Consider the following 13,274-nt stretch of genomic DNA (forward strand, 5'->3'; position numbering starts at 1 on the left):
TCCAGATACTCCCTTGTACTTACATGGTTCACGTATTCTGACAAGTGATAACGGTCAAGTTTCTGGGCCTGCTCTTTGATTGCTGGCTGATGTGGTGACCTCACATTTCTTCTTTAAAGACAACTTGACATGGTCGGCTAATCTCCTTAAGGTTCTTGCACATTGTTCATGGGGAACAGATCATTGCACACTCCTCTGTTTGCATTCCACCCTAGTCTTGTCCAAGCTAGATTATGGTGACCAAATCTATTCTGCGGCCTCTCCTGAAACACTAAGTTAGATCTCATTTATCAAGGTCTCTGTCTGTGCCTTTTGTTCATCCTCTGTTGATAGCCTCTATGCAGAAGCGAATATTCCATCCTTGTCCAATCGCCGTGATGCTGATTGCCTTCGTGTTTGATCTCATGACCTCCACAATCCTTCTGTATATAGGATAGTCACTGATGTTAGTAGACATTCTTTATTTGTTCGTCACCCCTGTCTACTCCGTCCCTTTTCTCTCCGCCTATGTTCACTCGTCTTCTCTTCATTTACCCCCTTTCTATGTTCATGTAGCATCTCACTTTTCCCTGCCCCCTTGGGAAGTTTCAGCTGCTCATGTCTGTTCTTCCCCACTGCCATGCGCGAAAACCCAACTACCTATCGAGGCTTCCCGCTTTCTTTTTCCTGACCACTTCCGCTCTCATTCTCATGCCATCACAGTGTACACTGATGGTTCAAAGTCTTCTGACGGCGTTGGATTCGCAGCAGTGTTTCCGGACAGTGTCGTGCGAGGGCATTTATTATGCTCAGCTAGCATTTTCACAGCTGAATTGTGTGCCATTCTTCTAGCACTTATCTGTATTGCACATATGCCTGTGTCACCATTTGTGGTTGTTTCAGACTCGGTGCTTTACAGACTATGTGAAAATTTGATACACCTGACCCCCTAGTTCTTCGTATCCAACTTTGGTTACGCCATATTTCTAGCAAACGCATTGTTTTTTGTTGGGTCCCTGGTCATGTTGACGTACAGGCAGACAAAGCTGCGTGGTCAGCAGTACATGACCTCAGTTTCACATAGAGGTGTTCCATTCAGACTATTTTGCTGTGATTGATACCCACCTTCGCACCCGTTGGCATGATCTGCTCCATAACAAATTTCATTCTATTAAACCGAGTATAGGTTTCTAGCCGTCGTCTTGTCATCAGTGTCAATGTTGGGAGACTACTCTCTCCTGTCTTCGTATCGGCCACACTCGTCTTACTCATGGAGAGGTGCCCTGTTCCTCTCTGTGAGAACTGTCAAGTTCCATTATCTGTTAGCCACATTCTGTTGGACTGCCCACTCCATCAACGAACACGCAGAATTTACCTCCAATGTCGTTTCCGCTCTGCTGCCCTTTCTTTACCTTCCCTTCTTGCTGATGGACCCTCTAATCCAGACTCTCATTGAGTTTTTGACCGCAATTGATGTATTACAAACTCTGATGATGGTGTCTCTAGCACTCTCCCCTCAGTCCTTTCTACCTTCCCTCACACTCCATAGCCTAACAATTATCCCTCTCCCTCTTGCTACCCATTCCTGCAGTTTAGCGCTTCTTTCTGATTATAATATAATCCATAGGTGACATATGGGTCTGGTCTTATTCTTGGACTATCAAGTTTGCAGGTTACTTAAAGTGCTAAACCCAAAAGGGTCATATAACACTACATGTGCAAAGGTGATCAGGCAGAGTGCAAGAGGAAAATTAAAATCCCAGTTATTGCAATTAGTTTGCTAAAACATTCAAACTTACACATTAAAATAAATCTCTTCCCCCATCCCTAGTCACCTAATGTCTGGAAATTAGTTTATATTCAAAAACTTGTGAACCTGTGGGAGAGAGTTTATTAGTAAAGACAGGTGAATATACACCCATGTGGGAAGGTCTCTTGATCCAGGCAATTATAGAAACTATAAGAGGGGGGGGGGCAACAGTCATTTCCCCCATGCACTGAGTAATAAAATCCACCCAAGGGAGGTTATGTTAATGAGGATCCTTTGATATAAGAAATCTGGTCTAATCTTCCTTTGGATCAAACCTGATTGCCTCCCTTTTCTTCATGTGCTGTCTGACTGATACAGGTTTATCACTTACCATGAATTTGATCAAGCAGTTAAAATATGGTATTATTATTAATCGTAGCACTAAACCCACAAGGGTCATACAGCACTGACATGGTATAAAATACTAAAGTGAAATTCCTCATATTACCTTGATGTTAGGCTCTTGATCTGTATAGCCCTTGTGGCTTAGCGCTTCTTTTTGATTATAATAATAATAGGCTCTTGATCTAGAATATCTACCCTCCCTTGGATCAAACATGATTGCCTTCCACTCCATGACTACCTCTTTCTTCCCAACCCCATCCTTTCCATTATTAGGGTTTCAGAACAGAGGGGGATAAATAAAAAAAAAAAAGTTTAATACAGTAATCTTTCTATTTGTTACAATACAGAGAAAAATAAACTGATACAAAAGAAGTAATCAATTTTCAGATTCTACTGGTGACAAATGTTGCAGCAAATTCCGATATAAAATGCTATATGTATATGAAACAAAATTATGTACCTTACTTAGTTTCCTCACTTCATACATATATGTACAGTGGTTCAGCAATATGCACATTGCCATTCATACATTTACTTGCATGCACACAGACAGTTTTAAAGACCATATATTACTGTTTCAAGATATATCCTATACATACAAGTTGAACATTGTTACAGCTGCAACATTTCCCACATAACTGGTCCAGATTTACACTGGTTTATAATCATTTTTTTTTATACATTGTACATATGGTTAATAAATTTTCTCACACCCCCAAAGGGGCAAAAAAAAATTCTTTGGCTTTAAATTAACAAGTATAGATGAGGCACTTTGAGTTCCACTTCCAGAATAAAAATTCTTTCTGAACACTGTGGCAGTCCTAGCTCTTCCACAAACTTCCTTATAATTTTAAGGTACTGATACATTATCACAAACTGAACTCTACTCGAGGTTTAGTTGAGAAAGGGCAACAGGACACCACCATTTTGGTAACACAAGGCACAATCATTCAGCTTTAAGTAGACTTGCAAAGTCAAATAAACGGACGGCAAAAAGAAAAGTGCTTTATCATACCACTATGAAAGCTAAAGTTTTGTTGATAGTGCAGTTTAAGAGTACCAGCTCTACATAAACAATGCACAACATGCCTGCTGTAACAATCTCAAATAGGGTAACTTTATTCACTTAAATGTGCTAATGCTTCATGAAGGGCTAGTCATTTCATTTATTTACTAGGCTACTTTTATATGCAGCAAAAGGCAAATATTCCAACATTAATTAATGCCATTACAATGATGGCTAAATGAAAATTGCCCAAATCAGGACAGAATGGCCCCCACATCTCTCAAAATCTATTTAAAATCAAATCTCATTTAACCTACACTTAGGAAAGGAAATTCATGACAATGTTTTGATCAGTCCTAGACCATTGAGAAGACATATCGGGAGGAGGGAAGGAAATGGTAGTTAGTAGTACATAAAGGAGCACTAGTGAGTCGGTCAACAGTGCTCCTTTGTTGTATTACTACATTCACTAATTTGTCTACCACCACCTATTTCTGGACAGATCAAAACAGTCATGTTTCCTCTCCCAAATTTGGGTTATTTGTGAACTGTTCCAGCCACAGTATTGTGATTTTAAAAATTCAAGTGTATTATTGAAGCAAAAGTAAATCTATCTTTAATGTTCATACAGTTTGGTGATAAATAACATACACTTTCAAGAAGTGCTTTACTGCAAACTCAGTACTTTGAACAGCCCTCAAGGGAGATTTTTCGATACTGCGACAAAATTTTTGATCCAAGAACTTGGACCTGCCTTACTTTTCCTTAGATCAAACCTCATTGCCTCCCATTCCCCCAGGTACTGCATGACCCTTATGGGTTAATACCACTACTAATGTGAACAGGTACCAGCAAATCACTTATAAAATACAGAAACTTTATGGCATCAATTTAAGAGTGTCAGGTAGTAGGTTATATCACCTAACACCCTGTATTCACAAATTCATGCAGAAAGTTTATCAAGGGAGTCTGGATGGAAAAGTTATATTGATGCATGCAAAAATTTCTCTAAAGAATATATACATTTTTTATTGTATACTGACCAGATATTTCTAATCACCACCACCACTATGATCACACTAATCATCAGTCTTTTGAAATTAAACTTCAAACATAAAATTGAAATCCTGGCAAAATATTAAAAAAAAAAAAAAAAAAAAAAAACAGTATGAGACGACTGATACACATGATGTCATCCGCTAGGAAATGAGAGCTACCATAACTTTTTGTCAATGAAAGGCAATTCAAATTTGGAAGAAAATTAAAAACATGGTTATCTCAAGACAAGGTAGTATATATTATATATCAATAGGCCTTGAACATATAAATTTAATTAAAATTTTGATTATTTGACTCACTGGCATTCAGTGAAGGGCAATCCATTATATCAAAACCTGAAGTTAGTAGCTGTAATATGATTAGATTCATCATAGTTTATTAGGTCTATTGTATTTATTTAAAAGACTATGGCTTAACATTAGTTTGAACAACAGTGTGTTTGTTCAATGTGAATCTTTGCAAAATGTAAAGGCTAAATTTCATTTTTTTTTTTTTTGCTAGTCATCAATTATGAAAAAAAAAATATGTTGCACAATTAGCACTCTTCCAGTAACCCTGACTACATAATCTGTAATGAGACTGGTAGTTATATTATTGGGTATGCAGGTAGAGGAATAATGCCAAAGCATAGCAGTCAGACTGCTGTAGTTTTTATTTCTGTAACTGTAATCATTATTTAAAGCTTATTTAATTGAAAGGAACTCAAGAAACTTTAAAATCAAAGGGAATATAGAAACAGCAATTTATCTAATATTGCACAAATCAGATGAGACCGAAAATGTAGAGATGTAGAACACATCGAGTCTGACAATCAGTTGCCAAGTTTACATATGCAGCTGATATTCTTTTCAATTACCTTTACTGGCCAAGATCCTTTTGTGTTTAGCACTTAATCTGATATTATTCTACTGGCCAAGCATTACTGAGTGTACAACATTGCCTCTGCTGTGGCCTTATGACCCCTCAAAAGGAGGTTCCTTGATCCAAGAAAATGGATTGTCTCCCATTTCCCCAGGCTCCTCCCTCATATAAATGTAATAAAGTAATAATAATAATTTGGCCTTTATTCTCTATCTGAAGAGAAAAATGTGTAATACTGAAGTCTATAATGAATGCTTATGCTCTAAAACTTTTAAGAGTTGCCACATTCAATGCAACACAATGCTTGATCACCAAATTATTAAGCAGCAATAATTCACAGTTGTCAACAAGAGGCTCACTAAGGAATCTTTGTAATTTTGATCTGCCAATTTAAAACTTAAGATGCTTATGTAAGGGCAATTTTGTCATTATTACCACTGCAACTAATTTCCTTATAATTTTTCAGTATTATATTACCATTCTTCCAAATGATAAATACGGAGAATTCAACAATGAGCTGAGAATAGTATTGATACATATACATACTTATAAGCTATTTTTTTTAAATACTGAAAGTCACTGCTCAAGACTAAAATCCCTTTGCCATATCCTAGAACTGTAATGGTAAACATTTTTGAAGTTAATATATTGCATAAACAATGAACCCATCTCACCACAATGATCAACACATTATAAATTAAACTAAGAGCAATGTATAAATGACTGAAAAAATCTAATGCACAAACAATATATGACTGAAAGTTGAAATCAGCACACCTTTGAACATAGGTTAATGGTACAAAGTGAGATTTTCAATATCAACTTGCAGATGCAAAAGTTACAATATCATGCATTAGTCCGCCTTGCTTCTCTACTTGATCCAAATGTAGAGAAACTGGTTTGTCTGGAAATAAATATAAGTTACTGGCCCGTAATTGCTCTGGCTTGTAATATCTGGGTCATGTGGCATCATTAAATATGGGCTGGTGCAGAAACGGAAATAAAAATAAGTTAAGAAGCATAAACCATCACATTTCATGGTTTTTACCTTGCATTACCTTAGACTATGTCAGATTTGGTGCAACTAATGTATCTACCTTGTATTCTGTGGTTAATCAACTTTGGTCTCAGGGTCTATTACCCATACAAATGAGGCACTAACCTCACGTAGAATCTTAATTAAACTGGGCATTTTAAACCCTACTTGTTGAACTGTGTCCAATTCAAATTCATAGTGTACTAGGGTAAGTAATAATGATCAGCAACTATACTACATGATACTGGATATGACTACTAAAGAAAATACGTCTTTCAATGCCTCAAGTTTTGTCTATAGTATTAAAAAACCACTCTGTAAATTGATGCAGTTGTTGTGCTGCAGCTCGACTGTCCTCCTGTAGTTTTCGGTTCTCTGTGCGTAGCTGGGTAACTTCATCCTCCAGTTGTTCCGAACGCTCTTGTTCAGCTGCTAGCCGGCGTTCCAGCTGAGCCACACGGTCATGAAGGAGAGATGCATCTGTACTAGCACTTACATTTTCACCCATCCTGCAAGTCAAAAGAAACTTCCTATTCCTATAATCCAAAATCTTGTTTATATCTAAGTAAAATATTTTTTCCTCAATTATACATAGTACATTAAAAATATCCTTCAGCTGACCTCAGGAAAATAATAATAATAATGCACTAAGTATATGCCCAGTTATAAAACCAGAATATCTTGCCCCCACTATTTCTTGTTTTATTCCTTCAGGAAAAGGGAGACTATTTCAGTACTTTTAACCCTTTCAGTGTTTCCGACATACTAGTACAGCTTACGCTCCAGGGCTTTTGATGTACAAGTACGCGTAAATTCTAGCGCCCTCAAATCTAGCAAGAGAAAGCTGGTAGGCCTACATATGAAAGAATGGGTCTATGTGGTCAGTGTGCGCGGTATATAAAAAAAAAATCCTGCAGCACACAGTGCATAATGAGAAAAAAAACTTGGACCGTGTTTTTGGTTTAAAACAGCGACTTTGCACTGTATTTTCGTATGGTATTTATGGTTGTATTCTAGTTTTCCTGGTCTTATTTTATAGAATGGAAGACATATTACAGAAATTGAGATGATTTTGATTGGTTTCACAATGAAAAGTACTTTGAAATTGAGCTCAAAGTAGCAGAAATGTTTGATTTTTGCCAAAGTTCAAAAGTAAAAAAATCATGCCACGCGTCCAATACACGTCAACTGGTGAATCTAATATTCTTTCACAAGTGTGCTGATATTATTTATACCATTTCTACACTAATATAGTAGTCTGCATAACAGTAAATCTTCTATTTTTTGTGAGAATAAAAATTCAGAGTGGAAAGCAAAAGAAATGTAAGAGGGGCCTGGGGATGTGACTAATGAACAGAGAAAATGTGATTTTAGTGCCAGGAATGTCTTTCTTGTTTATTCTGGCATCTTTTGAAATTTGTGTGAAATTGGCAAAATTGCTAAATTCTGACCACTTTATTTGATAGTTTAAATTAGTAAATGGGTGGTTTCTTGTACTCATTCAATAGAAAAAATGGAGTTCTAGCGAAATAGTTATGATTTTGGTCAACTAGTACACTGGAATTGGCCGAAAATAGGGCTCAAAGTGGGCAAAATCGCAGATGCGTAAACACCGTCGAGACTGCTAACTTCGTGAGAGCATAATTCCATAAGTTTTCCTTCAAATTTCATACTTTTGTTGTCATTATGATTGGAAAAAGATTCTCTATCTTTTCATTAGAAAAAAAATATATATATATATTTTTTTTTTTGAAAATTTGGCAACCCTGAGAACAAGTCTGGGAGAGGGCCTGTCGACCCTGAGAGGGTTAATAAAAAAAAAAGTTGATTAGGATCAGAGAAAAATTACAAACATACCGAGTGGTTGTCTGATGGGAAGGCCAACTCTTGGTGGTTGGCTGAAGAGGGCGGCTCTGCAATCCCATCATTTCGCCACTCTTTTGGATAGCCTGTGTTGCTGTATTTACCAGACTTGTCCATTCTTGGTCCACATCTAGTCCTCCACTCTGTTCTCGAACCGAGCCCTCTGCTGTTGTCTTGTCTTCCCCAGCAGGATCCAACCACTGGTGGTTTTTGCTACATGTAATTGTAAAATATTTAGAAACCTTAAAACAGTGGTTTGAATATTTTTTTTATAATGAAAGATTTAAAACTTGTGATTTTTTCTCTAGACGAACAGGTTATACTACAGTAAAACCTGTCGTTACCAGATTCCTCATTAATGAATTTTGGCAACTTTGGACAAAAAAATTGGCTGGGCAAACATTGCGAGTATCAGACAAAATGGTCAAAAGTCTATAATTCTGGATTTTGTCTGTAGTGATAATGTTCGGTTGTCTTCTGACGTATTGGACCAAGCCTGATGACTCTGACATTTCTCTGGTATGAGCCAGAGCGGCCAAGTCCAGAACCTATCTGCTTTCGTTGTTGCACGAGCTGTAGGCCACCCACACAAGTTCATCGTTTGTGCTCACTCATGCACACAATTGTCATTCAGTCGCTAATTTTTCCCTGGATTTAGAACACTTTGTGTGACTTTATTAACATATTAAGTAAAGTGCAATTAACTACAGGTTCTAAAGCGAGTGGTGGTGCCAAGAGGAAACGTATGGTTCTCTGTTAGGCAAAAACCTGAATTAATAAAAAAAAAGTTGAATCTGGCATCTCAGTGGCACAGGTATGTGAAGAATATAGTGTTAAGAACCAAACTGTCTCTGTTATCTGTAGAAGCAAGGACAAGCGGACTATGTCTTAAGTTTAGTGGAGATACTAGTGAAGCTTTACAGCTCCTCTGATTCTGAGTCACCAATATTGATCAATGTAGTTTGCACCATGAAAAAATATGTAAAGTTACTGTAAAGTACATACAGTACTATAAAATTACCATACAGTACTGTACAGTAGCACTATGGGTTACAATAACCGTATTCTTTAGTGTCCGGTTGTCTTCTGTATCAGAGGACCAAGTTCGCTAGTTCCGAACACAACTGGATGATCACATTCATTTCATAATTCAGAGGTTTCAGACAACCAGCAATACTGTACACCCTGTCTCCCCTATTAGTCTGTTAATTAGAGAGCTCACTGTACTGCATAACCATTTCCTTCCAAACACATTTGGCACTCACCTCTCTCGGACAGAGGCACCTGTGGTTTGATCTGGAGGATGCGACTGTGCCTCAATATTTATATCCGGACATGGCACTGGTATTTGCTCAGCTCGTTGGTCACTAGTTGTGGCCGGACTGGATGTGGATGAATTTGAAATGACGGTTGCTGGTCGTGCAGTCAAAACCACAACTTCTGCCACTTCAGTTTGTGATGGGATATTCTGGTTACCATCTGGGGAATTCTGCCCATGAGCTGATACTGAGGTCCCAGATGAATGTTGGTGACTTGAAGCAACAGGAAAGGTGCGATAATTGATCCCTGACCCCTGAGATAAGGCTGTTCCTGGGGAATGAGTAGAAGATGGTTTGGCAGGATTACTCGATACAACCTGGGATGAGTTGACCCTTTCTCCGTTAGCACTGCCTCCACCAGGCTTGACCGTAGAACAGTCCAGAGAACTATTATTACTCCGGGTACCCTGAGATACAGGTACAATGCCTGCAGAAATCCCTAGACTATAAGCTCTAGGACGCTCAGTATTTTCCCGAGGCGCTATTGATTCTATATCAGAAATATAATCCGGATTGATGAGCCTGAATAACTCTTCTTGCAAACTAGATGAGCCGAGGTTAGCTGAGTTCCGCTGGCTGTTTTTCCTTGGTGTGGCAGCTTGCCGCAAGCGAGCTTCAGCTGCTACAGTTCGAGGTGACTGATTTCTGGAAGATGTTGATGAAGGTGTTGTATTTCCGCCTTTAACCTGTCGCTTGGTGTGAGGAGAGCCACTGCTGCCAGACAACTCATCTGAGAAAAAAAAAAAAAAAAAAAAACTGTAGAACACTTCAGTCACTCAAGACAGATTCTTCGAAAATTCAATATATTAGCTTGTTCTACAAAATAAAGTACAGGAAAGGTGTGGAGGTTACTTTAATATATGTACAGAATATGGAAATAGAAAAGTGAGGAAAAAAGAAACAAAATAAAGCAGTAAAAACAGAATTGGAAAAATCATGTTAACTGAGATTACATTGAGTAGTAGTATAAACTAAATGGTTTAGTCATGGAAATGTGTGCAGAAAATGCATAAAACAAATTTCCATATTTGGCTGGCTCACAATGGATTAAGATGCAGCCACAGCAAGAATCTACAACACTGCCATTTTCACATGATACCATACTTACCTCACCTACCACAGGGTCCATAACATTCACATTAAGATATTGTATGTATAAAATTACATGTTAGCTGCAAAAGCATCTAAGGTAATGAAAGATTCCCTTTACATCTGCACACACACATACAGGTCAGAGTTGTATTTTTGAGCCAGAATTTTGCATACAATGCAGCAATAGTATGCCAGCAAAGTACTAGGTTTTACAAAATTATACCATTACTACCCAGGCAATGACAAATACACGAGTGCACAGAATCTTTTAAATGGGAGCCCAGTGAAAATGTGAGATTGATAAGTAAGACATGAGCAAGGTGTAGTGTTACACACATGTCTCACTCATTAACTTGTCAGTATAGAACATCATTTATAATGCAATACAATGTGATTGTGAGGCCGCATCATCTTTTGATTAGATTGTCCAGTTCATCACAACACTTTCTTCTTACTTGGTCAGCCCTCTAATTTTTTTATTGAACTAAAACTGATTTATTAAGCTGACTGTGACACACTCCATTCAATTTGTTCTCACCTTTAACATTTCTACCAGGGGTTACCGAAGTGAAAATTCAGAGGGCTGAGGAGGGGCTGCTGAAGTAGTGTGTGGCATTTAGAGGATGGAACAGAATAGGATGACCATACGCGTATAAAAATCTGGGGTGGAAGGAAGGAGGGGAAGGGGTCATCCTAGGAAGGGTGTGGAGATTTTAAGTGGTAGGGGCATCTAGCAAGCATGTTAAAATGGAATGAGCAGTGAAAAGTAGTTTTAGGGATAAGCCATGCTGTCATTGAAGTAACAAAGGAATTCAGGAAAATTGGTCAGCCAGACTTGAGTCCTGGAGGTGGAAGTACAGTGCCTGTAATCTGAAGTACAGTTGTATATGTTGAAGTTTGAAGGGTCATTTAAATCTTAATGTCTGCACTTCTGACGAGATAGCTATTGAATGACTAGTGGCAAATATTTTTTTAAGGCAAATATTTTTTTAAATGGCCAATGTGGTGGTACAAAAATAGTGAAAATAATAAAGAGTAATAGCTACCGACCATCTCCCACCATTAAGGTAAAGTGACCAAAAATAGGAAACACATTCACCATCATTCATTCAGTAGCTGTCATTCCAGGAGCATACACATATCACAATTCAAATAAAAATAATAACAATAATAAAATTAGGAGGTGTGGAGTTAATAAAAATATTAGTTAGAGGGCTGAAGAGGGGTTGTTGAGGTGGTTTGGTCATTTAGAGAGAATGGATCAAAGTAGAATGACATGGAGAGCGTATAAATCTGTAGGGGAAGGAAGGCGGGGTAGGGGTCATCCTCGAAAAGGTTGGAAGGAAGGGGTAAAGAAAGTTTTGTGGGCGAGGGGCTTGGACTTCCAGCAGGCGTGCATGAGCATGTTCGATAGGAGTGAATGGAGATGAATAGTATTTGGGACCTGACGATCTGTTGGAGTGTAAGCAGGGTAATACTTAGTGAAGGGATTCAGGGAAACCGGTTATTTTTTATAGCCAGACGTAAGTCCTGGAAATGGGAAGTACAATGCCTGCACTCTAAAGGAGGGGTTCGGGATATTAGCAGTTTGGAAGGATATGTTGTGTATCTTTATACGTACAGTGGACCCCCGGTTAACGATTTTAATCCGTGCAAGAGGGCTCATCGTTATGCGAAATAATCGTTATGCGAATGAATTTTCCCCATAAGAAATAATGGAAATAAAATTAATCCGTGCAAGACGCCCAAAAGTATGAAAAAAAATTTTTTTTACCACATGAAATGTTAATTTTAATACACACAAACTGAAAAAGGCATGCACAATTACATGACACTTACTTTTATTGAAGATCTGGTGATGATTGATGGGATGGGAGGAGGGGAGAGCATTATCTTCTTACTGTTTAGAAGGGGAATCCCCTTCCATTACGACTTGAGGTAGCAAGTCCTTTTCCGGGGTTACTTCCCTTCTTCTTTTAATGCCACTAGGACCAGCTTGAGAGTCACTGGACCTCTGTCGCACAACAAATCTGTCCATAGAGCTCTGTACCTCCCGTTCCTTTACAATTTGTCTAAAATGGGCCACAACATTGTCATTGAAATAGTCACCAGCACGGCTTGCAACAGCTGTGTCAGGGTGATTTTCATCTATAAAAGTTTGCAGTTCAACCCACTGTGCACACATTTCCTTAATCTTTGAAGTAGGCACAATGGATTCCACAACTGGCATAGGCTTCTCAGGGTTAGCCCCAAACCCTTCAAAATCTTTCTTAATTTCCATACTAATTCTCACCCTTTTTACCACAGGGTTGGCACTAGAAGCTTTCTTGGGGCCCATGGTCACTTATTTTCCAGAAACAGCACCGAAAGCACTGTAATAATACGAAATATTCCGAGTGTATGCTTGGATGTTACCGCGGAGGCTGGCTGGTAAACAATGGGACGGCCGGCACATGTGAGGCTGGCTGAGGGCACATTGGACGCGTCTCGGACGAAAATCGGTAAGCGGGTTTTTAATCGGTATGCGCGGCAAAAATTTTGCGATAAAAGTAATCGGTATGCGGAAAAATCGCTATGTGATGCCATCGTTATGCGGGGGTCCACTGTATATGCTTCTAAACTATTGTGTTCTGAGCACCTCTGCAAAAACAGTGATTATTTATGTGTGAGTGAGGTGAAAGTGTTGAATGATGATGAAAGTATTTTCTTTTTGGGGATTTTCTTTCTTTTTTGGGTCACCCTGCCTCGGTGGGAGACGGCCGACTTTAAAAAAAAAAATAATAATAAATTCACCTATATTTTCTATCACATTTAATTCTTCATTACGGTTATATTTTAATACTGGTTATCTAGACTTGTGTTCTGGAGGTGGGAAATACAGTGTCTGCACTTTAAAGGAGGGAT

At 38.4% G+C, this 13,274-nt stretch overlaps 1 protein-coding gene across 1 annotated transcript in view; it reads right to left on the reverse strand.

Moving 5' to 3' along the window:
* Window positions 1-2,445: 2,445 nt before the first annotated feature.
* Window positions 2,446-13,274, reverse strand: part of LOC128687059 (signal-induced proliferation-associated 1-like protein 1) — a 52,128-nt gene continuing 41,299 nt past the window's right edge. Inside the window, exons 21-23 of the mRNA XM_070082115.1 lie at window positions 9,225-10,008; window positions 7,954-8,172; window positions 2,446-6,605 (exon numbers count right to left, since the gene is read on the reverse strand). Of these exons, the coding sequence (XP_069938216.1) occupies window positions 6,380-6,605; window positions 7,954-8,172; window positions 9,225-10,008 (1,229 nt within the window). The 3' untranslated portion in view covers window positions 2,446-6,379. The remainder of the gene's footprint in view (window positions 6,606-7,953; window positions 8,173-9,224; window positions 10,009-13,274) is intronic.

Source organism: Cherax quadricarinatus, chromosome 7 (assembly GCF_038502225.1).
Source record: "Cherax quadricarinatus isolate ZL_2023a chromosome 7, ASM3850222v1, whole genome shotgun sequence".
Lineage (NCBI taxonomy): Eukaryota > Metazoa > Arthropoda > Malacostraca > Decapoda > Parastacidae > Cherax > Cherax quadricarinatus.